The 25,507-nt window shown below is 41.9% G+C and overlaps 1 protein-coding gene across 1 annotated transcript; it reads left to right on the top strand.

Annotated features, from left to right (window-relative positions):
* Positions 1–8,917: 8,917 nt before the first annotated feature.
* On the top strand, positions 8,918–14,602 carry FAM210A (family with sequence similarity 210 member A). The gene is made up of 4 exons (XM_009810775.2): positions 8,918–8,946; positions 10,180–10,652; positions 12,833–12,944; positions 14,254–14,602. Exons 2-4 carry the CDS (start codon positions 10,204–10,206, stop codon positions 14,485–14,487), a joined length of 795 nt encoding a protein of 264 aa, XP_009809077.1. The 5' UTR covers positions 8,918–8,946; positions 10,180–10,203; the 3' UTR covers positions 14,488–14,602.
* Positions 14,603–25,507: the final 10,905 nt, after the last annotated feature.

Here is a 25,507-nt window from a genome sequence, read left to right as displayed (position 1 = left end):
AATGCATGCCAGTCAGCTAACTATTTGCTCTTAATATTTTGTGGATTTAAAAGCTGATTTTGCTGATGTTAAAATTAGAGGGCATCTTTTGCTTCCTGCTGTCTCAAGCCATAGGATAGTACTTTCTGAGCGATGTTTCTGTGCTGAAGCACAAGCCTTGGGCTTTGTTGATCACATCTCATAGAATGTGGTGTGCTTTCAAAGGTTGCAGTGTTGCTGTCGCAGGATTCCTTTCTCACTCTGAATACTGAAATGTAATAAATCTGCTACTTCAGACTGTGAGAGGAAACGTTATTAGGGTCCTATTACTGAAGTGCATCAGAGTTCCTTCTGGTGGAAAGACACAGCTCTGCGAGTCTGATGCTCTTTTGGACACTTTTAGATGGTGTCATTTTGTTGTTTGCATGGCTGGCAACATTAGCAATCATGTCTTCTATGCAAAAGATGCTGTGTAAGGTGTTAAAATGAATGGTGGGCAAGCAAGTTTATCCACTCAGGTGTCAAGACCTTAGTAAAAATAATACTTTGTCGTGGTTTAACCCCAGCTGGCAACGAGGCACCACGCAGCTGCTCGCTCACTCATCCTCAGTGGGATGGGGGAAAGAATCAGAAGGGTAAAAGTGAGAAAACTCCTGGGTTGAGATAAAGACAGTCTAATAGGTAAAGCAAAAGCTGTGTGCACAAGCAAAGCAAAACAAGGAATTCATTCACCACTTCCCATCAGCAGGCAGGGAGGGGTTCAGCCATCTCCAGGGAAGCAGGGCTCCATCATGCGTAACAGTTACTTGGGAAGACAAACACCATCACTCCAAACATGGCCCACTTCCTTCATCTTCCCCCAGCTTTATATGCTGAGCATGATGTCATATGGTATGGAATATCCCTTTGGTCAGTCGGGGTCAACTGTCCTAGCTGTGTCCCCTCCCAACTTCTTGCGCACCCCCAGCCTACTTGCTGGTGGGGTGGTGTGAGAAGGTGAAAAGGCCTCGACTCTGTGTAAGCACTGCTCAGCAGTAACTAAAACACCCCGGTATTATCAACATTGTTTCCAGCACAAATCCAAAACATAGCCCTGTACTAGGTACTATGAAGAAAATAAACTCTATCCCAGCCAAAATCAGCACATACTTCTTTCGTAAGAACAGTTCACATTCATTTGTAGCTATGTGAGGAATAGCGTTTACTAAAAATTAGATGAAGAGTGGTTTTGAGCATGTGTATGTTCTGTAAATGTTATGATCAGCCTCTTCACACATAATTTTTCAAGATACTATGATTGATACTACACATATTTCCCCATATGGACAAGTTTGAATTCATAACAGAGAATTCAACACTTACTTTGAATATTTAGAAAAGATTTATACTGGAAGTGAATATCTGCCAACAGTAATTCAGCTGAAAGATGAACGTTCTGTATTTTTTGCTGAGAAAAATGACAGCTTTTCAGTGTTTGAAAATGTGAGATAAATGTGGTCAGAGAATAAAAGAAAAAATCTTGAACCTAATGCTTCCACTGTGAATTCTGTTCTTAGTGAAGCTGGGGGGTTTTTTCAGTTTGGGGCTGTTTTACATTTATTCCTACATTGTTTCTAATTGTAAGGCTTCCGTGTTTTTCCTTGAGCATGTTTTTTGAAAGTCTTAAAGCACTTTGGGTGAATTTGATGGGTAAAAGACTTGTTACTTGGTGAGGGTTGTTATTTTAAGTGTTTTGTAATATTTTAAATGCAAATTATATTATGTAGCAATTTTATTACAGCTGATACTGTTGATTATGGTTGGGTTATGAAGGGAAGGGACACAGAACAATGAGATAAGACCTGTGAAGATCCAAGGTGGCACAAATGGCATTTATCAATGGTAGAAAAGACAGTTTTGGTAGTCACAGTGCACGATGAGGCAGAAGGCTGTACAAAGTTGATGCTAAGATTAAAGTTTAAGTGTATTCCTAATAAATGCATTTTATAATTAGTCAAGAGAAAGTATTTGAATACCTAAGCTCTTATTCTGTGATCTGGTCAAAAAGGCTGAACTTTATTTGGGTTAGCACCAATTGTTTTAGTGGAAGTCATAGTATCCACATTGCGTCTCCAGTTGTTTCATTAGACCTTTCAGGAATAAATATTTGATTTTAACTCCAGAGCTGTAAAAATTACATATTATAATCTCAATTTTATATGTCAGCAAAATCCTGAGTGACCAGAAAGATTATGAATTTTAAAATTAGCTTGGCTACTAGAATCCAAATTATGAATAGCAAGAAGTCTTGAGCAAGCTGGAGTTCATTTTTGTCTGCAACCTTTTGACTGTTATTGATGTCTCTGTTAGTGAAAAGAGATGTGCACAGCAGCTCTGAACTCTAAAGAGAGGTAGCAGAACTTCATAAAATAAATATCTGAATCCTGAACGTAGAGCTAATAGTAATGTCTTTAATGCCTTCCTGCATGTCTTAAAATGTAGAGTCAGAACTCTTGAGATGCTCAGTGAAAGTTGAAAGAGGCGAGGAATCTGCCAGTTAAAAGTTCAATGAACTATTGAGAGGGGAGATCTTAAGAGATTCTCAAACAGTGTTTCAGTGAAGTGTAGAAAACTGATCTGTGTGTTTATTTATTTGTTTGTGTTTTAGCATCTAACCCCTCACCAGTTCAGTTGTAGGGTTTTTTCTGAAGGAGTTCAAAGCTGTAAGCAGGAAACTGCTGACATGAGGCTTGCTTATCTGAATCACCTTTTGCAGCCCCTTTTAGTTATTTAGTAGAAACTTCCCAATGCTTTGCAAAACATACCACTACACCCCCACACCTCTGTGTTGATGGCCCTCTGACAGAAAAACACAAGTGTTTTGAGGGGAATGAATTAATGAGACATTGGGAGATACAAGGACGAAAAAGGCTATTAGGGGTTGCTTGGGAAAGTTATTACATAAGAGTGGAATAGAAAGGAGACCGAACTAGATCTTATTTTGACCATTAGCTTAAAGTGAAAGGTAATGTGTAGCAGGGCAAAATAATAAGCAGACAAGTACAATCCCTGCTTTGAACTAACAAAGGGCTTTTTAAACTTTTTTAGCATAGATGTATATGCCTATTTTTAAGCTTCGTTAACCTCTAAAAGCGTAACTTTCCGAACTTGCTTATTGCAGGTATGTATCTATAGAGTGACAAATGGACAAAAAATCAAATCAGATAGCACTTTAAAAGGCGGGTTTTTCCCCTCCCCTTGACATGTGCCTGTTATTTTGCGGGGCTCTGGAACCAACATAGAACATAATCCAGCAAATGTACACTTGTTGGAAAGAATCGTGGAGAGCAGAGACCTTTTGTAGTATTAGTATAGGACGTTATTATGTAAAAATGCAGTAGAGGGCAGAATGAAACTTCTGAACGAAGGAACCCAGTGTAGCTGTTCAGCACTGCAAAGCAGGAAAATGGAGCTAAAAGACGGAATAGCACCAGTTATTAAAAACCTAGTTCTGAAGAGCAGAAAGCACTACAAATAATTGTGATACTTTGTTACAGAAAAATTAGAGAGAGAACATTCACACTTTTATATAATGCTTAGCTGCGTGCGAGCTTAAGATCTAATGCCTTCCAACACAGAGGTAAATGGGGATACCACTGTCATATTGACTGGATGCAGATCAGCTGTTAATCCTCCTGTTTAGCGTTCCATGTCTGTAACTAAACACACAGGCATTGCTTTAGGTTCTCCTGCTTTATTTGCCTTCTGAATCCAGTGTTCAGACTTTACTAACATCTACAAGAACTTTTATTCTTCCTAAAGGTACGTTTTGTTGTGCTTTCTAATACTTAAGTATCAGAAGATTGTGATAGTGAAGATTGCTGTCTGTGTAAGCACACTATGAGGGTTTATTCTACTTTATTGACTTCACTAAGTTTCTTTGAGCAAGAACAAGAGTAACTTAGATAAAATAAGGATAATAAAGTTGTTGGCTTGTCTCCACTTATGTCAGTATTGAACTGTAGTAATATGATCGATTTAAAAATTATAGCATTTACTAAGTGGAGGTATTATAGAGATTAGACATGATAGAGGTGGGATGGGGCTAATGTTTTAGGACAATTTGTCTACAAGAGTTACTCTTTCATTTGTTTTAACATGATGGGGTTTTACCAAGATTTTAATTAATTTCACCATGACTTATTCTGCATTACTCCCTTTAACCTAAAATGTGTTGTTATATTTTTTTTTAGACAGCTCTGAGTAGTAGACAGGATTAGACAGCTAGTGATGCCCAAACTTCAAATTATAACCAAGCTTCTTAGTTTAAAATGAATAACAGATTGTATCAGGGATACTGCAAAAGTAGTAAAGGTTGAAATACAAATTCTAAATGCTCATTCATACACTCTTAAAGTACTAATGCAAAGAATAAAAAGTCCCTATACACTGCCATTTTCCTGTCCATGGATAGTGACTGCATGCTATGCTAAACCATTGCAGTTAGTAAGAGATTTATAGTTATATTTTGCATTGAGTTTAGGAAAAACAATGATGCATGTATCGCACTACTTTTACAATAATTTTAAAATGCGTTCCCAGCTTTTTAGGCAACCGTATAAGTTTTCTGTTCAGTTGTGTTTTTCTTATTTTGGTTTATTAGCTAGGCAAGATGGATTTTTTTAAATATACTGTGAATAAGTTCTTGAAAAGAACAATTTAAATCTGAAATCAATTTTTTATTATTTTTTAAATTATATTTAGTAAAAATGTAAGTAATACAGTGGGGGTTTTATTAAACTGAGCTGTATGGATGAGATCTCTGTACGTTTGCTTTTTACGCAATCCAAAAGGTGAGCTGGAAAGGATTTCTCAAAACTTGGTTTGTGTCCTTTCAAAATTCTTCTGTATATACAACACACAACCCTCAAAGTTTGCTTGATTTTTACACTAAAAATTACAAGAATGAAATTAATTCTCTGGTTTCAGAGAAAGGTGCCTTGGGAGTGGAAAAAGCTCATGGATTTTTCACTGGGAATTCTCCTGTGGTATAATTAATGTTCTTCTTTTAAGCAGCAACAGAACAAGTAAAAATGCTTTAAATTCATTGATATTTACATATTGTGTCCAGAGTTTTTCTGGTAGAACTGAGAAAATAAGCCAATGTAGTCTACATATACCATACCCTCAATTCCCTCAGATGCTTTCTGACCTCTTTTACCAAAGAACTTACACTAAAGTTTTTGCCATCTTATATCCACCCCCATTCTCGTATTTTAATTTCTCTGGTAGCGCAAAAAAAGTTAATTGTAACAGGGTAACTGCTTTCATACAAATTATCCTGATGAAAGTTTCATCTGACAGCACCTCTGGCATGGTTTCTCTTTCCAACAGCAGATATACACAGCAGCCTTTTCTGTACCTATATCAGCCTGGCTTGTAACTTCTGATAGCTTGCTGCTTTTTTGCTTAAAATGTTAGCACACATCCAAACCCATGAATTTGTGGTAGTCATGCAGACAAAATCTGTGACATTGAAAGATCCTGAACTTTTGTTGTCCTTGGGAACAAAATAATCACTGGAAGGCAAAGATTTAGCAGAGCAAATGCAAGAGACAGGATGCTGCTGCAGTACATCAGTTTTATGCCAAAGCTGATCTAAACTATAACGGAAGTACCGAAGTTTCCTGAACAAAACCTGGCACTCTAATGAGAAGCTGATCTATACTTCTACTCAAGAGGCCACTAGAGCACTCCCTTTATGTCAGAGGGCTTGTTAATAGCTTGCCATGAGTCAGATGTGCTTTCAGGAACTAAATGGATGTCCAAGAATCCCAACCAGAAGTATGTCCCGAACAGCCAAGATCTCTTCAGCTCAGTTTACAGCCAGCTGGAGATACTACTAAATAGTTAGCCAGAATATGACAGCACTGAAGAGGAGACCTTACCCTAGAACTGTTTGTATTTCATTTTGTAGTTTGTCCTACTAGTATTCAGTCACTGACCACATGAGATTCTTACAGCAGAGACAGCTGTATTTGTCCTTAGACATGTCCATATTGTTGGGTTGGTTTGGGGATTTTTTCTTGTGGCATTTTTAAGAGAAAGCTCCTGTAGAAATGAAGATCCTTTAAAACACCTTCTGCCCCCCAAAAAAATTCTCATGCCACAGACCAGCTGCTTTTCCACCTTGGTATTTGAAGCTTCTAGCTTCTGTCCTTGTCTGTGCCTTTGCACCATTGTGCAACAGCATGGAAAAAATGAAATGCACTAAAATGAAGAAACAGCTTTTGAAAAGTCACTAGGTATAATTGTCGATAACATTTAGGTTACTGTCCTGACTTCCTTAGAATCTGAGGGGTTTTAACAACCTAAAGTTACAGGGGCAATTGTATAACTTTATAGCTCCAGTAATTTCTTTAAGGATAGTAATATACTTAGAGAATAAAATTGTGCCTCAAATACACAGGCTGACACACTTTCTCCTGCTGCCTGTTGAGTGCACAGAATACTAGGAGCTTCTTTTCACTAATGAGATCTTAAAGGACAGATTTCTCTGTATTCATCTCATGTTTTAGAAGGATGAAACAACTACAGTTTCATATTTCTTTGGACCTCCAACCACATTCATTGTGCACTTTGAGTTGTCTGTGCTATTGAAGATTTGTTTGCAATGTTGAGCCAAGTAATTAAAATATAACAATTAAGCAGCTGCACTCTTCACCTCTTTAACGATATTAATTTCTTTTAAATCAGTTACAAAGTGTATCTTATATTAATCTATTATTTTGTTCATTTGCCTTTCCAACATCCTGCTGTAACCATTACAAATATAATACTTCCCTCCTTTACTCTTGTAGTGCTGCTGGATAATAACGTCATCCTCAGCCTACTGACACTTCAGAAGTCTCTCCTTTGTTCATTTAGATAAGTAAAATAAAGCATGTACCTATAAAACACAGTAGGATTGTTAGGAAAATTTCAACCTTGTTTTGAAAAGCCTGTTTTCTTTTATTCTCAAATATAAGCACTATCATATCTAAGTCTTTTCTTATATATCAAGTATTTAGCAAAAAGTTTTTTTTCAAGTGGAGAAGCAAAAGGTAAGCTGTTCTACAGAATGTTAGCTATGTATGCTATCATCTGTGCTTACAAAGTTCGGGACCTTTTCAGGATCTACCCTAGATGGTTAGAGAACCTTCCCTTTGACCAGCCAGGTCTTGCATTATGGAGAAAAACCCTTTAGTTAATGAGTTCCGACTCCATCTGAGGATTTGGGAACAAAAAAATGGCATGTCAAGTCTTGTCAGTGGCGCTGGTAGTTCCCCTGCTTTGAAGTCATCAGTGACATTCTATTTTTAAGTCTTACGCAGTACACCTAACTCTGTGAGCAGAGGCCTTGAAACTCGTTTACCAATCACAGCTACATTAGCTACTGACTGATGAGTATTGAACACATAGTAGTGACCCATAGCTTCTTCACATTAAGGAGAATTCTTACCTCCTGAAAGCTATTTCATACTCCAGTGTTCTGCAGCCATTGCAATGAATCAGAGGTATAGTATGGTGTTACTTTTGTGCTGTCAGTAGGTGCTGGACAGCAAAACCTAGAAATGGTGTTCTGAGAAATGCTACTGTATGTACGCTATATATAATGGGAAAATTCAGAAATACTTGGTTCAGCTTCTTCTTGCTTCTGTACAGAAGAATGATCTCCTTTCAAGGCTGTTGGAATGCAGTGTCCTGATAATAACATTAATGAACAAAAATCAGAGTGCTGAGCATGGTTTCCCCCATGCTGCACGGTGGCAGTTTTCAAAGCTTGTTTGGAATGGGTATTTTTTCAATAGGGTACAATCCACTGAAAATAGCTGAATGGCAGAAATCTGAATCAAGAGCTCCTAAATTCCCATAGATGGATAGGTATCCGTTGCTGAGCCTGCTGGCTGGATATTGTGAAAATCTCCTTAGGGCAGATGCTCAGAGTGTTGTGTACTATTAGGGAGAGGGGAAAGCAGTCCTCTGTGGAGAGTGTTATCCCTCAGGAAAGGAGTGCAAGTGGCAATAGGCAAGCAATGTAGTTGTCTTCTTCCAGTTTGTTGTTACAATTTCTATAAATCAGTAAGGTAGTTGGTATGTGACAGAGTGCCATCTTAACACTTGAGTTTTGCTGAGTGTTTTCACTAATTTTTTGGTTTGAGAAGCAATTGCATTTGGATCTAAGAAGTCAGCGAGAATCTCCGCTTCTCATAAAACCAGAGATACCACAAGCAGTTGCTACTTCCAGTGAATTCTTACAGAAGGCTGACTCGTTGAGAGGCAGTACCTGTAGCTGATTTACTGCCCTATAAGCAGCAGTACTTCTTGGCTCCCACTGAGGTCGTAACTTAAGTGCTTGCTTACACAGAGACAAGAGTTCCCTTTTCCCCTGTTGATGCAATACCTCCTCTGTTAGTATGAGTTCAACAAAAGTGAGTGTCTGTGCTTCACATACAAGGTAGAGATTCCCAGGGAGTTTGAAACCATTCCTCCAATCTTTTCCCCACATCAAACGTTGTAATTCTAGTAATTGCAATTAATTCAAGCACAACAATAACATAAAAAATATCTAGAAAACATATAGGCAGGAATGTTCCAACAGATGCATTTGGGTTATTAAACTTTTCTCTCTTGGAAGGAAACAGTAGTTCACAGTTGAGGAACTTGTAAGTTACACAGAAAAAATCTCCCATTATCACGTCAGTATCCAAAGGGGAATTTATACCAATAACTTCTTCAGTAAGCAAGGTTTCAGGCTGACCAAAAATCTTCATAATATTAATTTACTGTTGTTGCTATTTCTCTAAATGTGCCTTTTTTCCTACTTTAGCAGAGTCATCAATATGTTCAAGACATATATTTGAAAGGTGGGGAACTAGTGGAAGAGTTGCAACTTTTTGAAGATACAAACCTTATCATACTTGTCGCAGATCAGGAAAGTAATAAAGGGTATGTATGGCTTTGTTTTTTTAAAACTTCTGCTTATGTCATGAAGTATTGATCATTTTCAGCAGCCTAGACAAATTCACTATCAAAACACCCGACTGAAATATATCTAAAGCTATAGGTTAAGGGGAGGCAGACATGAAGACAGCAGTGGAGTTTCAATTAACCTTGAATGATTTCTAGTTTGGATCAAGAATTGTTATGATAATTAAAAATGTAAAACCATCAGAAAGATTCGAAAGTTGTAATATAACTAACTTAAGTGGCATTTGTTACATAAAATCAATTAGTGGCACTTTTTCTGGAGGGAAGGAAAATTAGTTCTGTAACTTGCAGTCACTGTATAAAGGAAAGGAGAGAGTTAGTATTTCATTCACTAGTTCAAAGCATGCATTTCTGAGGGGAAAAAATGACTTCCTGATGTCTACACGTGCCAAACAAAATTCCTCTCTTCTTTTGTGGGGAATCTCTCAATTGTTCTTTTGAACTTTCAGGAGTAACTGTTAAGTATTCAAAATCATAAGGTTAACTGGGTTATCCACTGTTAAAATATTCTTTGCATTGTAATATTTCTGAAATTGCAGTTCAGTTTTGCTCCTGTTAATACATGACATTCAACAGTACTGTCCCCCTTCCTAACAGATGAATGCAGGCTGTGGTGGTTAGGTTTGTTACTGTTAAGATTATTTATTATTGATTGATTATTTATAATTATGATTATTATTGATTTTTTTTTACTGTATGAACTTTTAGTTCAAAATAATATAAAACATGAAAAATTATACCAAAACTAAGAATTTATTGACACCAAAAATTAATTTTAATTTCACTTCAGTGAGTTCATACTACATTTATGTAGGCTGGAAGTATCACCCAAGCTATCAGTTGCTACTAGAAGTGAAGTTTCAAGGGTAACTTTTCAATAACTGTGCCAGATTATGCAGATAAAAGCAGCAGTTAGCACTAAACACCTAAAAACGTTTTTAGAGAGTAGAATGAGCATTTTAGCTGTGAGGAGCAGTGTGTGTTACGTGAAGGGGCCGTTATAGTTCAGAATGCTGAAGAAGTGAGATCTAAAATGATTGCTTAATTTCTGCAAAGCAAGGTAAGGAAAACCTTTTAAAGTAGAAGAATAAAAAGCAATTTAAAATTTGAAAAATTCAAGTGGCATTGGAACAACTAGAAATAGGATTATTGAAACGCAATTTGTTTACTCTTCTTGTTTCCTCTCTGTAGAAACCTCAGCCACACTTCAACAAAATGCAACAGAGTCTATTACATACTGCATCTCTGCTGGCGCATGGGACGTGTTTGTTTTCTCCTCGCACCAGTATCTTTCAGTGCTTAAAAGGACAATCAGTGTTGTCTAATGTTGGATGCAAAGTGATTCTGGCACTGGACCCTCCTAAACGATGTCTTCATGCAGGTGCAGCACGCTTTGCCTCAAAGAAAAGGGCTTTTTCATCACAGCCAGCAGACGTGCCTCACAAGGTACCAGAAGAGAGAAATCCTTTGACTTCGGCCACTGATACACCCAAGCAGAGCGCTGTAGAGTCAGATTCTTCAGATCCTGATCCATTACAAGACAAATCAATTAGTCTCGTTCAGAGATTCAAAAAAACTTTTAAACAGTATGGAAAAGTCATGATTCCAGTGCATCTTCTGACTTCCACTGTATGGTTTGGATCCTTTTACTATGCAGCCATGAAGTAAGTTGGTATTTTCTTGCATTGCCCAATACTGCTGTTGAATTGAGACTGACTTTCACAGGTGAAAGGGCATATAAATTATTATTACATTTTAAAAAGTGCTTCTATATGTAATAGGGAAATGAGGCTACATTTTTAACTGAAGCTCAAAATTAATATCAAAAGTATATAGGATTCATGAGAGTATCACGTACGTACTATTATTATGCAGGTACTGCTCTCTACCAGATATGTTGCTAACATTTTAAGGAATACTCATTTCCACAAAATACACATGGATGTAAACAGCACTGAAATTACTAGTAACCTCTCACAAGGTAAAGGTAGGGATTTGGAATCCTGATTACGAATTGCTAGGTGAGATCTTTATAGACCTGTTCTTTTTTTGCCATTGGACTTGAGGGGTATTTCACCACTTCTTCCCCCCTTCATCCCTAGTCCTCCCTCATCATTGGACTTTCATGTCGTTCACTTCACTCTGAGGTCCTCACAAGCCATGTGTATCTTTTCCTTTTTTATTTCTGTTTCCTGTCATTCTGCCTTCCACTGAAAAAATTGCTACTGTAGGCCAGATGTTTGAATTGGAAATTAAATATATGTGTGGTTTAAAGATAGAGTATGTATTCTAATTTTAGTTTCTTTCAGCTATAGCGTGTGCCAGATACTGTTCTGGAAAACGGCATTTATTAGGAAAAAACCTCCTATATCAGCTATGAGCTGCTATTTCAGATGAAAGGTTTTATCTATCTGCAAGTGGTTTGCTAAATATGAGTAAAAGTTTATCTCTGGACTGCTAGTGTTGTCTATTTAATAACAGAAAGCATGAAACGACAACAGTTCGTGGCGACAAGAATGGGGCTTTGACATCAGAATGCCTTACCGCACAAGTGTTTGTTTTAGTTACTCTAACCAGCTGGCATAATTGCCCTTTCTAGGAGCTATAGATCCAAATGTCATTCTAAATTTAGCTCATTTCAGAGGGATAAAGGTCTGAGCTATAAAAATATTTTGCTTTGGATTAATTCAGGTTGATGCTTACATCCAGACATTTCAGACTGACTGAAGATCTCTTTTCCTGAAATACTTAAGTTAGCTGCTAAAATAGATATTTGACAGATGAAAACAACTGAAATATTTAACTAGAAACTAATTATAACAAAGCTTCAGTTTGGCATGCCACAGGAGCAGCACTCTCTTGAAGTGGAAAAATAACTTTCAGAATGACTGTTCATGATACAAGACTAAATAATGGTGATTTTTTTAAATAATACGGTTAATGCTTCTTTCAGATCTTACTAGGTCTTCATTTTCTGCTCTGAGAATAGGCCTTCAGATTGTAGGTTCTAGTAACTGTTAGTAAATTACTGCCTGTTATTGTTCCTGATGCTAAAGTGGTCGCACGCACAGAAGAATGCTGAAAATAGTAGGTAGAAATGGATAATGATACTACTAATGCAACATCTCTAAATATTGGAAAGTCAGGTCGTCTACAACTGTATGTAGTTTTCTACTGTAATGTAAAGACTGGCTGTCCTTTTTTTTCTTTGGTGCTGATGTTAGTTTCCCTGGTTTTCAAATAGAAAAAAATTGTGATAGGAGCTCCTTCCACCCATCTTGCCACCTTATGTTCACAAGGTAGAACAACTGGACACAAAACCCCTGAAGTCTTGTCCATATAACATGTTGCTTCTTTTTCTTTTGCCACATTCCATTTGTTTGATATATTTAAAAGTGAATGGAGGACACTGAAGTCTGGATTCTGTGCTTCTGGGCATGCTGCAGATTAGTCTGAAATTTTAAAAAGAATAAAAAAAGTAATTTTAGACAAAACACAACATGAAGTTGAACCTGCACAACTGGAGCCTGAGTAGCTATCTTACCACCATTATATCTGCTTACCTCCAAACATAAATAACTGGGACGCAGGTAAGTTAGTAGCTGCTCAGCCCAACAGGGATAGTATAAATGAGTCATCTTTTGGTGGAATGCTGAAAAGAACATTAATTTGCCTATATGTACAGAAATATAAATCCTGTAAGTATATTGCTTAAATGAAAAAATACTTTGCTATCAAATTACAAAGTTTGTATAATAGAGTTAAAGAATGGAAATGGTACTGTAAATCACTGTTCAGGTTTCAAATTCCAATTCAGGTTGTAAATTTTTTTTCTCTTTTATAGAGGAGTGAATGTTGTTCCATTCCTAGAGTTGATTGGCTTACCAGACAGCATAGTAAACATCCTGAAAAATTCCCAGAGTGGAAATGCGCTAACTGCATATGCATTGTATAAAGTAAGTATAATTATAGTTTGTAAATAAGCTCTAAATCTTGCCTGGTGAACTAAGCAGGGTTTATTTGTTTACAGCAGAAAGAATTAATGCTGTTTTCTTTCTTTGATAGTTACACATACTTGAGCATTCATTTTTGTAGTAAAAATAGTCACACGCAAGTTGATATGGGCTCTGTCTTCCTGTAAGGAGTCTATCTGTATTTCTAAAATAACTTCTTTATTTGCTGCAGAACTATTGCCTGCCCTCAGATTTAATTGCCATTAAGCTATTGCTCTGTATCCCTGACACAATTAACAGGGATAAAGAGGTAAAGTCTAAACATGTCGCAATTTCCAGATAAAAGTAGTTATTTTTATCCTAGAGGATTTGCTAGTTTGTCTTCCCGCCTTAGTTGTTCATCATTGTCAAGTACTTTTATTGTCCATTTGAATCAGTTACTGACATTGGGGTTTGGATCTCTTTTTATTGCTTTATATGTGCATAGTCTGTGTTTGGGAAACTTGAAATATGTCAGACCATGCAAAAACAAAGTCCTGTATTTGCTTCGAATGCCACTCATGTGTTCTGTGTCCAAATGTGATGTGCTTATCTGTTACTTAAAGGGGTTATTTTCCCAAACAAAATGTGAAAGCGCTACTCTTGGCAATTATTGTTGTGCCTAAAAGAGACCGATAAATGTATGTGGCTAAATATAAAGATTTTATTATAGCCGAGAGATCTGGCAGTGTTAGAAGAAACTTTCAAGATGTGGAAGCATTAGAGTAGGTTACAAAGGGAAGATTGTACAGGCTTTATCTTTGAAATTCTAAAAGAATGGGTTAGTCTATCTCGAATAACAAACCTGTTTTTTTGTGTCTTGGACTAGCTGACCTCTTAAGGTCTCTATTAGCTCTAGTTTTCTATGTGTGGGTCCTAGTTTTGGACTGAAAGATGCCTATACTTGTGAATTTTAGAATTTAAAGCATATTGTTGTCAGTATTTCCTCTTTGCTTATATGGCTCAGTGTTCAAACTGTTTGTTCTGAATTGCATTCTGAGGTGCCTAATGCTCATCCCACAAGCTGCACAGGGAGGTTGGTTTTTTTTTTAAAATGGAAGTCTAATGCCTGTGCTGGTTTTGTCAAAATGTTCCTTTAAGTAAAAGTTATGCATTTCTGGGGTATGTGCTGTAAATTGGCTTATTTTCTTATAAATAGAAGATCTTTTTAGTATCTGACAATGGCCAAAATAAATTCTCAATATTAAAAATGCCTTTTGCTAAATAATATGTCCTGTTCTGTTGATATGGTGTGTTCTTTGGTTTCTTTAAGATAGCAACTCCTGCCAGATACACTGTGACTTTGGGAGGAACGTCCATCACTGTTAAATATCTACGTAAGAATGGCTACATGTCCACACCACCACCAGTAAAGGAGTATCTGCAAGATAGGATGGAGGAAACAAAGGATAAAATTACAGAGAAGATGGAGGAAACAAAGGATAAAATTACAGAGAAGATACAAGAAACCAAAGATAAAGTTTCATTTAAAAAAATAAAGGACTAGGAGAGATACTTAGTTTCTGGATATATCAAACTTAGCACTTTAACCCTTTGTGAGACAGGATATATGAAGTGCACTTCTGAGTTTCTTTTTTTTTTCTTTCTTTCTTCTCCCTGCCCCCCCCATCTGGAGACAACAGACAACAATTGCTCCATGGATTTAAAAATCCTGTATATTCACCAAGGTTAAAGTTCCTTGGAGGAGAGGTTGTGACAAAATTTTAATTTACAGAAGGAAAAGCAAATCTCAGATTAGAAGTTCGTGTGTCTACTGGTAGTAGTGTTAACAGTTATTCTTCCCTCTTCCCCTGCCCCCTCCCCCCCAATAAAGATGGTTTCTTCCAAAAGCCACTACTTTATTCTTCTTCCATCATAGTGCACAGCCATTATTCCATTAGATTGAATCTTCCATTAAATGAGAATGAAGATTTCTGTACTGGGAAAGGCAACGTATTTTTGTTTTCAGAGTATGTGGGCCCGGGCCTCTTTAATCGTGATCATCTCTCTCTCAACTTGGAGACAGACCATTATCACTGATACTGCACATGAAGGAATCGATGGATTAGCTACTCAGTCGGAATGAATTATAATGGCTACACTGACTTCAGCTGAGCTGTGACAGTTTACAGGTTGAGACTATGAATCTTTCTTGGACAGTGTATCTTTGAGAAATCTCAACTGAAAGCTATAGGAAGATGAGTTAATCATAGTAGCCATACTGTCAAGCATATTTTGTTTCCTAAAGTTGATTTACAGTAGAAATAAAGTTATTAAATTAATAATTGTATATTAAAAACTAGGGGTTTTTTATTATGCTAAAGTTTACAAAACTGTTCTATTTCGTTTTCGGTACAAAAAAATTCTGAAAGAGAAGTTTACTTGAGAAATTGGTATAACTAAGGGGCTTTTTAAATACATGCGAAGTTAGATTAAACACTGAAGTTCTTCCTCCTAGTCAGGAATCCCTCAGACTTGAGCAGAACAATTTAACTAAAATAAGCATAATTTTTGAGACAGTGATCACAGTCTACCAAACTTTTTTTTCCCCTAGATTTTCTTAGGTCAAGCAAATACTTATTCATAGCTGAAGGCTGAAATGCTGTCTCAGAGATGTCACTAAGGACTAACGTTGAAACTATTCTATTTGACTGAGCAGGCAAACTTTTCCCATGGTTTTATTCAAACATAGCCTAAATTGAAGTGTGGGGGTTTTTCCTATTTATATTACAGATCTCACTTTATAACAACTCTCTGCATGTGTATCTTGTTTAACAAAGGTCATTTCTTGCAGGGGGATGTGGGGAGGCAACAGAGTTGCACCCTGAGCATTGTAATTGACTGGAGTAAAAGAATATAGCTGATACTTTATCAGCTCTGCCCCACTCTTATGTTTTCAGTCAAGTCACTGAGGGCCTCTCCATGTTTAAGTGAGTTGAACTTCATTAACTTAATTGTGCAGGATTCATTACATACTTCTCTGCCTCTGTCCACATGTCAAATAGTAACTGAAATCTAATGCCTACCTCACAGGGATGTTGTGAGGAATAATCATTGTATATTCAGTGCCCTGAAGATGTAAAGTGCCATGTTTCTGATAAATATTATTAAAAAATAATTCTGAATTCTTATGCTGCTGAGATGAGCACTACTGTAAGATTGGAGTTAGTAGATGCTTTTCTTCTTTCTTTCTATTTTAGTGTACTTTCCTTACTGTCCCCATGCATGCATTCTTCTGATGTTGGCATTTGTCCTGGTTTTCTGTTTTCACGGGCAGTGTTGCCTGTGTCCTGCAGCACCCTGCAAAGCCCAAAGTCTGCCCCAGTGACACTGCATGGTCATCCTCTCAGTCTGGGGTCAGATATGGGAACCTCTTGGTGCAGGTCACAGGATTCATCTCTTCTTTGCACATGGTAGGGGTTGCACCGGGGCACCTTGGTGTCCTAGGATGCGTCTGTAGACCCCAGGCATGTTAGAACTTGTTCATTACACAGACACAGCCTTTTAGTATGTCTACTCCCCATCCTTTTGCCCTTTCCCAGGTCCAGCTGGCCTGTGACCACTCCAGTGCTTACATGATCTATCACTACCAATGCTAAGTACAAAAGATCTCCTGTCTTAACTGTGCAGTAGACTGTCCTATGTGACGATTTCTGCATCTGCAGAAACCGCTTATAGTGACTATTGGCAAGTGTCTCATCAGTGTACTTGTTTGGTCAGTTTTGCAGCATGAACAACCTCGAGGAGTTTCTGGGACAACTGCATCCTCCACCTGGGATGTCAATTAACAAAGCACACAATTATGTGGATCTATCTACACAAAGCAGGAGGGGGAATCTTCAAGACTTTGAAAATTCATCCTGGAGAGCTTTTGTGACAATTAGTCAAATGCTTGGTTGTAGTGGTGACCTTGTCTCAAGTCAGCCTCATCTGGAATCAATGCATTGTCTCATTAGTGTGGAGACCAGCTGGGGAGTTCCTGGGCCACCCAGGGAATGAACAACGTTAGTCCGTTGGGTGCCCAGCAGATATCCAGCCACACTGCAATTTTAGCTATAGGATAAAGTTGACTTTCATCCTTGTATCTCACTTTTACCTTAATTTCCATAGCTCTTACCACAATAATAGGGTGCAGTTCTCATTATTGACAGTAAGACCTAGTCTGGGTCCATGTGGCTGGAAGCCAGTGTCCATCCCCCCTTGGTGAGGCAGTGCACCAGGACTAGGCTCAGAGGCTGGGCATTTGCATCAGGCTAGGGGGAGGCTGGGGACAGCACAGGGTCTCCTCTTACTAGTGCCCAAGCCAGCACAGTTGGCACGCTCCCACATGGCAGCAGTGTCCCTCAAGGTGGAGCAGCATCAGTGGGTGCCTTTTTGGCAGCACAGAAGGGAGAGAGGAGCAGGTGCCATGGCCTGGGAAAGCAAACAGTTTGGCCGCAGCACCTAGAGCTGGTATTGAGGCAGCCAACAAGTGACCTGAGCAAGGGAGTGCCCAGCACAGCTCCCGGAACTCTCTCCACCAGAGTGCCAAGAGTCCTTGGTGAAGTGAAAAGCCCAGGCAGAAGCCTATGAATGCCTTCCATTGCCTGTAGGATCATCCAGTCAACGCTAGCAGGGGCTGCCTTCTTCCCTTGGCAGCTCAGCATCCGGATGGGAAAGGGCTGTCCCTTTACCTGCCCTTTAGGCTCTTGAGGTCATGGGTCCCTCCACCTCTTTGCAAAACCTTCAGAAACCTGGCGAGACCAGGACTAAGGCATCTGCCACCACACAGGCAGCAGAGAAATTGCTGCTTTGGTGACTGACATACATACACTTCTGGCTGCTCCTTGACTCACACATAACACCACCGTGGGGCATCATGTTGTCTGTCTCTAGTACAGGTACATGCGTGAAGGTACGGAGCGCCTGCCAGAGCAGAAACTGGAAACGAAGTCGCAGCCCAAGCAGGACCTGAAGTAGCACCCAAGCAGGACCTGGAGCCAAAGTTACAGCCTGAGATGAGGCTAGAGCCAGAGCTGCATCCCAAGATAGAGCCAGAGCCAAAGTAGCAGCCTGAAAAGGAGCTAGAGCAGAAGCAGTGGTCCAAGATGGGGCTGAAGATGCAACCTGTGTAAGGGCCCAAGCCAAGTGACCGCTCAAGCAGGAGTTCAAGCCAAAATCATGGCCCAAGGTGCTACCGGAGCTGAAGTAGCAGCCTGAGCAAGAGCTAGAGGCAAAGTCTGGCTGGAGCCAAATTAAGACCCTGAGATGGGGCTGGAGGCAAAATAATGCCCAAATGAGAACCGGAGCCAAAAATATGACCCAATCAGTGGCAGGAGCTGAAGTTTCAGCCCAAGCACCGTTCAAAGCCAAAGTCACAGCTGAAGATGAGACTGGAGCCAAAACAGCAATCAATCATCTGAGGTAGGACCAGAGCCAAAATTGCTGCCCAAGATGGGGCAGGAGCTGAAGTCTCATCCCAGTATCTTGACAAAGTCAAGGCTTGATTTGGTGCCAGTGCCAAAGCTGCAGCCTGAGCATGGGTCAGAGCCAAAGTTGCGGCCTGCTATGGGGCAGGACCCAAAGTCACAGCCCAAGACAGCACCAGAGCAGAAGTCAAGGGCCAAGCAGCAGGAGCGGGAGTAGTCATGAGAGCCGAAGCAGATGCTGGAGCTGAAGTCACAGCCCAGTATCAGGCTGGAGTCTAAGTGGCGACCCACTATCAGGCCAGAGCAAAAGTCATGACTCAAGATGGGGCTGGAGCCAAAGTCACCACCCAGATTAGGGGGCGAGAGCTGCAGTAGCCTTCTGACCAGAGGCCTGGAGCCAAAGTAACAGCCTGATACCTGACTGCAGACAAAGTAGCAGCCCAAGATGGCACCAGAGCTGAAGTTGCAGCGCCAGATGGGGATAGAGCCAAAGATGCAACCTGAGATGGGGCTGGACCTGAAATCGCAACCTGAAATTGGGACTGCACTGAAGTGCAAGGCCAAGCAGGGCTGGAGGCAAAAGCAGGGCCTACGATAGGGCGAGAGCCAAAGTTGCAGCCCAAGGTCAGTCCAGACCTGAAATCACTGCCCAAGATGTGGCTGGAGTCAAAATCACAGCCTAATATCAGGCTGGAGCTAAAAGTTGTGACCCGAGATAGGTCTGGGGCACAAGTAGCAGCCTGAGATGAGGCTGGAGTCAAAGTAATAACCTGAACAGGGCCCAGAGGCAAAGTTGCAGACCAAATAGTGGCCAGAGCTGCAGTAGACACGTGAGCACGGACCAGAGCTGAATTTGGGTTGAAGGCGAGTAGCAGCCCAAGCTAGGGCAGAAGCTGAAGTCACAGCCCAATATGGGTCCAAAACCAAATTCACAGACTGAGATGATGCCAGAGATGAAGTCATAGACCAAAATAGGTCTGTAGCACATGTTGTGATCACAGCAGGGATCAGAGCCAAAATTGTGGTTCCAGGATGGGACTGGAGTAGATGTCATGATGTGAGCAGGGGCTGGAGCTGAAATCACAGCCCAAGATGGGTGCGGAGCTGAAGTTGCAAGCCAATGTGAGACTGAAACCAAAGTCACAACTCAAGTAGGGGCCGGAACCAACATCACAACCCAATATGCAGCTGGAGCGGAAGCTGTGTCTCGAGATGGGGGCCAGAGCCAAAATCGCAGCCCGAACAAAGTCCAGAGCCAAAATTGAAGCTGAAGATGGGACCAGAGTCAAAGTCATGGCCAAAAGAGGGGCTGGAGCAAAAATCACAGCCCAATATCAAGTCAGAGCAGCAGTTGCCACCTGAGGTAGTACTGGAGCCGAAGTCATGACCCAAGATGGGCTGGAGCCAAAGCCATGGCCAGAGATAGGGCCACAGCCTAAGTCACTGCCCAAGATGGGGCAAGAGCTGGTCAGTCCAGTATTGGGCTAGAGCTGAAATCATGACTGGAGGTGGCACTGGAGATGAAGCCACAGACCGACATGGGGCTGGAGTCAAAGTCATGACCCAATAAGGGGCCAGAGCCAAAGTTGTGACCCAAGATGGGGCCTGAGCCAAAGGTGCATCCCAAGCAGAGGCCAGTGCTGAAATCACTGCCCAAGAATGGACCAGAGCCAAAGTTGCAGCCTGGTATCAGGCAAGAGCTGAAGCTGCAGCCTGAAGTAGTGCTGGAGCGGAAGTCATGGACTGAGCAAGGGCCAGAGCCAAAGCTGCAGCCCAGTATCGGACCAGAGACCCAGATGCGGGTGGAGATGGGGCCAGAGCTGCAACAGCCTCACAAGCAGGGCCAGAGCCAGTCGCGCTGTGATTTCAGGCTGCCTGAGCAGTAGCCACCTGAGCATGGACCAGAGCTGACTTTGTGTTGGAGGCGAAGTCATGCCCTGAGCATGGGCCAGAAACAAATTTGTGACCCAAGAAGGGGCCAGAGCTGAAGCTGCAACCTCAGATTGCAACAGAGCTGAAGTGCCAGCCCAAGCCAGGCCAGACCAGAGACCATGGTCCAAGACTAGGCTGGAGTCAAAGTCACAGCCTGAGATGAGTCTGCAGCCAAAGCAGCGGCACAGGCAGATACAGGGTGAAACTGAAAACAGAGCAGAAACAGGGGCCAGAGCCAAAGTTGCAGTCTGAGATGGGGCTGGAGTAGAGGTCATGGTCAGAGCAGGGATCACAGCCAAAATTGAGGCCCAAGATGGGCCCAGAACCTAATTCATGGCCTGATATTGGGCTGGAGCTGAAGCTGCAAAGTGACACAGGGGTTGAAGCCAAAGTTGCAGCCGAAGACAGGGCCAGAGACAAAACTGTGGCCCAAGATGGGGCCAGAGCCTAAAAGTCAGTGCTCAAGATGGGGCAGGAGCTAAAGTCACAGCCCAATATCAGGCTGGGGACAAAGTTGTGACCTGAGATGGGGCCAGAATCAAAGCTGTAGCTCAAGATAGGGCCTGGAGCTGAAATCGTTGCCAAAGATGGAGCTGGAGACATGTTAGTGGCCCAAAATGGCTCCAGATCTTCACTCACAGCCTGAACAGAGGTCAGAGCTGAAGTCGCAGCCCAAGATGGGCCCAGAGGCAAAATCACAGCCCAGTCAGGAGCCAGAGCTGGAGTCATGGCCCGGTATCAGCCTGGAGCTGAAGCTGTGGCCCAGGATCGCACCAGAGCTGAAGTCATGGCCAAAGCAGGGGCTGGAGCTGAACTCACAGCATGATATGCAGCCAGAACCAAAGTTGTGACCGACATTGGGACAGAGCCCAAGTATCAGCCCGAGTTAGGGCTGGAGCAAAAGCTGCAGACCAAGATGGGGCCAAGCTGAAATTGGAGTCCAGTACTGGGCTGCAGCTGAAATTATGGCCTGAGCAGGGGCCAGAGCCAAAATCATGGCCCAAGATCGGGCAAGAACCAAAGTCATAGCCTGACACAGGGCTGGAGCTAAAGTCATGGCCTGGCATCAGGCTGGATCCAAAGTCTTGGCCCAAGATGAGGCCAGAGCTGAAATCCTGGCCTAAGCAATGGCTGGATCTGAAGCAATGGCCGAAAATGGGGCGAGTCAAAATAATGGCCTGAACAGGGCCCAGAGCTAGTCGCGGCTGAAGTTAGTACCAGAGCTGAAGGTGCAGCCCAGATAGGGGCTGGAGCCCCACTAGTCTCCCGAACAGGGCTGAAGCCAAAGCTGTGACCCAATAACAGGCCAGAGCCAAAACAGTGGCCCAAGATGGGGCTGGAGCCAAAGTCAAAACACTTTTTCTGATTGTGTCCCCTTCAGGGTGTCAGCTTAGAGCATCGCGCTGCATTCGTCCTTGTTCATCACTTACCATCAGCAACAATAATAATTAGAGAACTGTAATTATCCCCTGGCAATTACCTGGCTATTTTGATGAAGATGATCTTCTTGAGTAGTAAGGATACATCTTGATTTCATAAGCCTGCAGGGTAACATGTAGAGTTAAGTTTGCGTTTGGGTTTGATCAATTGATGGACAATCACAAAGGAGGGAACACAGGGGAGGATACACAGGCTTGCTTAGGAATGAAAAAAGAAAACAGCCCAAATCTAACTGTCGTGGTTTAACCTCAGCCAGCAACTAAGCACCACACAGCCATTTGCTCAATCCCCCCTCGCCCCAGCGGGATGGGGAAGAGAATAGGAAAAGTAAAAGCAAGAAAGCTCGTGGGTTGAGATAAGAACAGTTTAATAAATGAAATGAAATGAAATGAAATGAAATGAAATGAAATGAAAATAATAATAATAATAATAATAATAATAATAATAATAATAATAATAATAATAATAAATAGTAATAATAATACTGGTAATGAAAAGGAAAATAACAACAACAACAAACAAGAAAGACAAGTGATGCAAATGAAAACAATTGCTCACCACCCTCCGACCGATGCCCAGCCTGTCCCCAAGCAGCAGTCCCCCGGCCAGCTCTCCCCCTAGTTTATATACTGAGCGTGACATCATATGGTATGGAATAGCCCTTTGGTCAGTTGGGGTCAGCTGTCCCGGCTGTGTCCCCTCCCAACTTCTTGTGCACCCCCAGCCCACTCACCGGTGGGGTGGTGTGAGAAGCAGAAAAGGCCTTGACTCTCTGTAAGCACCACTCAGCAGTAACTAAAACACCCCGGTATTATCGGTATTATCAACACTGTTTCCAGCACAAATCCAAAACACAGCCCCATACTAGCTACTATGAAGAAAATTAACTCTATTTCAGCCAAAACCAGCACACTAATACAACAGGGAAAGGGTTTCATAAAGAGGCATAATTAAAGAAACATTTCTAACTGCTTCTGTGTCTGGCCAAGTGGCCAGAAAGAGGCTAAACCACAACTGCAGGTGAACCTATGTCAGATAAATTCTCCAGCACTTTAAAAAGTTTGGGGTTTTTTTAAAGGTACTGTTTAAAAAAAAAAAAGAGTAGTCTGCAAATCTGATACTTTTTCTGTGCAGAACTGGTATAACTGAAAGCTGCTCAGTACTTTGCAAGTGCCAGACATGAGACATCCTCGTGATGCAGGGCAGCTCTGTGAGTGCCCAGAGAGCGCTTGCTCCTCACAGGCGCATCAGCAAACACAGATCTCTGGCCAGGAGCCACAGAGGGTAATGATGGTCGTGACAGTGCCCACCTCTGAAGGCGAAGCCCCGTTTCCCTAAACCTTGTTCGTTACTGTAAAGAACACAGCATTCTCCCAAAGAATTCCCACAGCATTCTCCTGGAGAAACTGACTGCTCTTGGCTTGGATGGTTGCACTCTTCGCTGGGTAAAACCTGGCTGGATGGCTGAGCCCAGAGAGTTGTGGTGAATGGAGTGAAATCCAGTTGGCGGCCGGTCACAAGCGGAGTCCCCCAGGGCTCAGTCTTGGGGACAGTCTTGTTTAATATATTTATCAGTTATCTGGGTGAGGAGATTGAGCACACCCTCACTAAGTTTGCAGACGACACCAAGTTGGGCAGGAGTGTTGATCTGCTGGAGGGTAGGAAGGCTCTGCAGAGGGATCTGGACAGGCTGGATGGATGGGCCGAGTACAAATGTATGGGGTTCGACAAGGCCAAGTGCCGGGTCCTGCACTTGGGTCACAACAACCCCATGCAACACTACAGGCTTGGGGAAGAGTGGCTGGAAAGCTGCCCTGCAGAAAAGGACCTGGGGGTGTTGATTGACAGCCGGCTGAAGGTGAGCCAGCAGTGTGCCCAGGTGGCCAAGAAGGCCAACGGCATCCTGGCCTGTATCAGAAATAGTGTGGCCAGCAGGAGTAGGGAGGTGATCGTGCCCCTGTACTCAGCACTGGTGAGGCCGCACCTCGAATCCTGTGTTCAGTTTTGGGCCCCTCACTACAAGAAGGACATTGAGGTGCTGGAGCGTGTCCAGAGAAGGACGACGAAGCTGGTGAGGGGTCTGGAGCACAAGTCTTATGAGGAGCGGCTGAGGGAGCTGGGGTTGTTCAGTCTGGAGAAGAGGAGGCTGAGGGGAGACCTCATCGCTCTCTACAATTACCTGAAAGGGGGTTGCAGAGAGGTGGGTGTTGGTCTCTCCTCCCAAGTGACGAGTGATAGAACAGGAAATGGCCGCAAGTTGCACCGGGGGAGGTTTAGACTGGATATTAGGAAAAATTTCTTCACTGAAAGGGTTGTCAAACATTGGAACAGGCTGCCCAGGGAGGTGGTGGAGTCACCATCCCTAGAGGTATGTAAAAGCCACGTGGATGAGGCACTTAGGGACATGGTTTAGCGGTGGACTTGGCAGTGTTAGGTTTACAGTTGGACTTGATGATCTTAAAGGTCTTTTCCAACCTAAACGATTCTATGATTCTAACTGTCCTGCATGGGAAAACAGAGGATCACACTGGGACATTTCCTGTGTCTCAGTTCTCTGAGCCCCACAGATTGGCTTAGAGAGAAAGCAATGGGTGCTCTTGGCAAGATCTCATCTGCAACCTCTGGGCTTCAGCATCCCCTAGGAGTAACTCATGAACTGTGTGGCAATATTGCTGTGTTAGGCAGCTTCACGCTGGAGTAGCTGAAGGGTTAGGCTGCTGCCAAACACTGTTTTGGTAACATCATTTCACCAATGGGCTATATCCAGGTTCAGCATACTTTGTACCAGATTACATGTGCCATGGCTTCCTGACACGTATGATCTCACATTGCTCAAATATGATGCAGTTTTTGTGTCAACTCCATTGGCAGACTGACTCATTACAGAATCAGTCTGTGTCCTCCTTATTTTAATCTCATGCTGAATCAAGGATCTTATGTTCTCTTGCAATCAGTATAAAGTCATAAAACTGATGTAGTACTGAATCCATCTGAAATGCAGTTGTGTTCCTACACCTAATCTGAACCAAAACTGTACTGCTGGATGGTTAGTAGTGGAACAGATCCGGTACTGATAACTTCAGAGCGCTGTCTGGACAGCCCCTCTGCAGTAAAGCAGGCATGGAGAGACAGCATGGGCTCCTTTCAAACTATGCTTTTACCTGGCCCTTGTGTCTACTGATGTCTTCCCAAATGGGATCTCAAAGCAGATGGACACAAGGTGCAGATCCACCATTAGGCTCTAAATACACAAGCTGCAAGTTTACCTCATGCTTTTTTTTTAATTATTTCATGTGGATTTGCCCATAAATGCCAAGAGTTGCCAGAGAGCTCATAAGGATGTGGAGCTGAGAGAACACGAGAGAAGTTAGAGATGAGAAGTAATGCTGTACTTGCTCTTCATGCTTAATAGGCTCTGCAGTAAGTGCTGCGAAGCGCCCTTGGCTGGCACCAACAAGCACTTCCCACCAACGCTTTCGCACCGACAGCGCTGCCCTTTATCCAGGCACTCCAGTAAGAGCTGGCTGAGAGTACCTTTCCCCCCAAAGCAGATGTACTGCACACAGCTACAGCATTCAGCCACCTCCCAGATGTGGCAGCTGTGTTTCAATGAGGAAGGAAACACTTTGGAAGAATTTTAGTGGGGGAAGGGGAATTTCTCAGCCTTGGCTGACTGATGGCTAATGCTTCGGTTCGCCAAATACCTGCATTTAATTTTTATCCTAGATTACATAAACCAGGAAAATA

This window comes from Gavia stellata, chromosome 3, assembly GCF_030936135.1.
Source record: "Gavia stellata isolate bGavSte3 chromosome 3, bGavSte3.hap2, whole genome shotgun sequence".
Classification (NCBI taxonomy): domain Eukaryota; kingdom Metazoa; phylum Chordata; class Aves; order Gaviiformes; family Gaviidae; genus Gavia; species Gavia stellata.
Note: the sequence above shows the minus strand (reverse complement) of the source record. Positions and strands in the feature narration are given on the sequence as shown.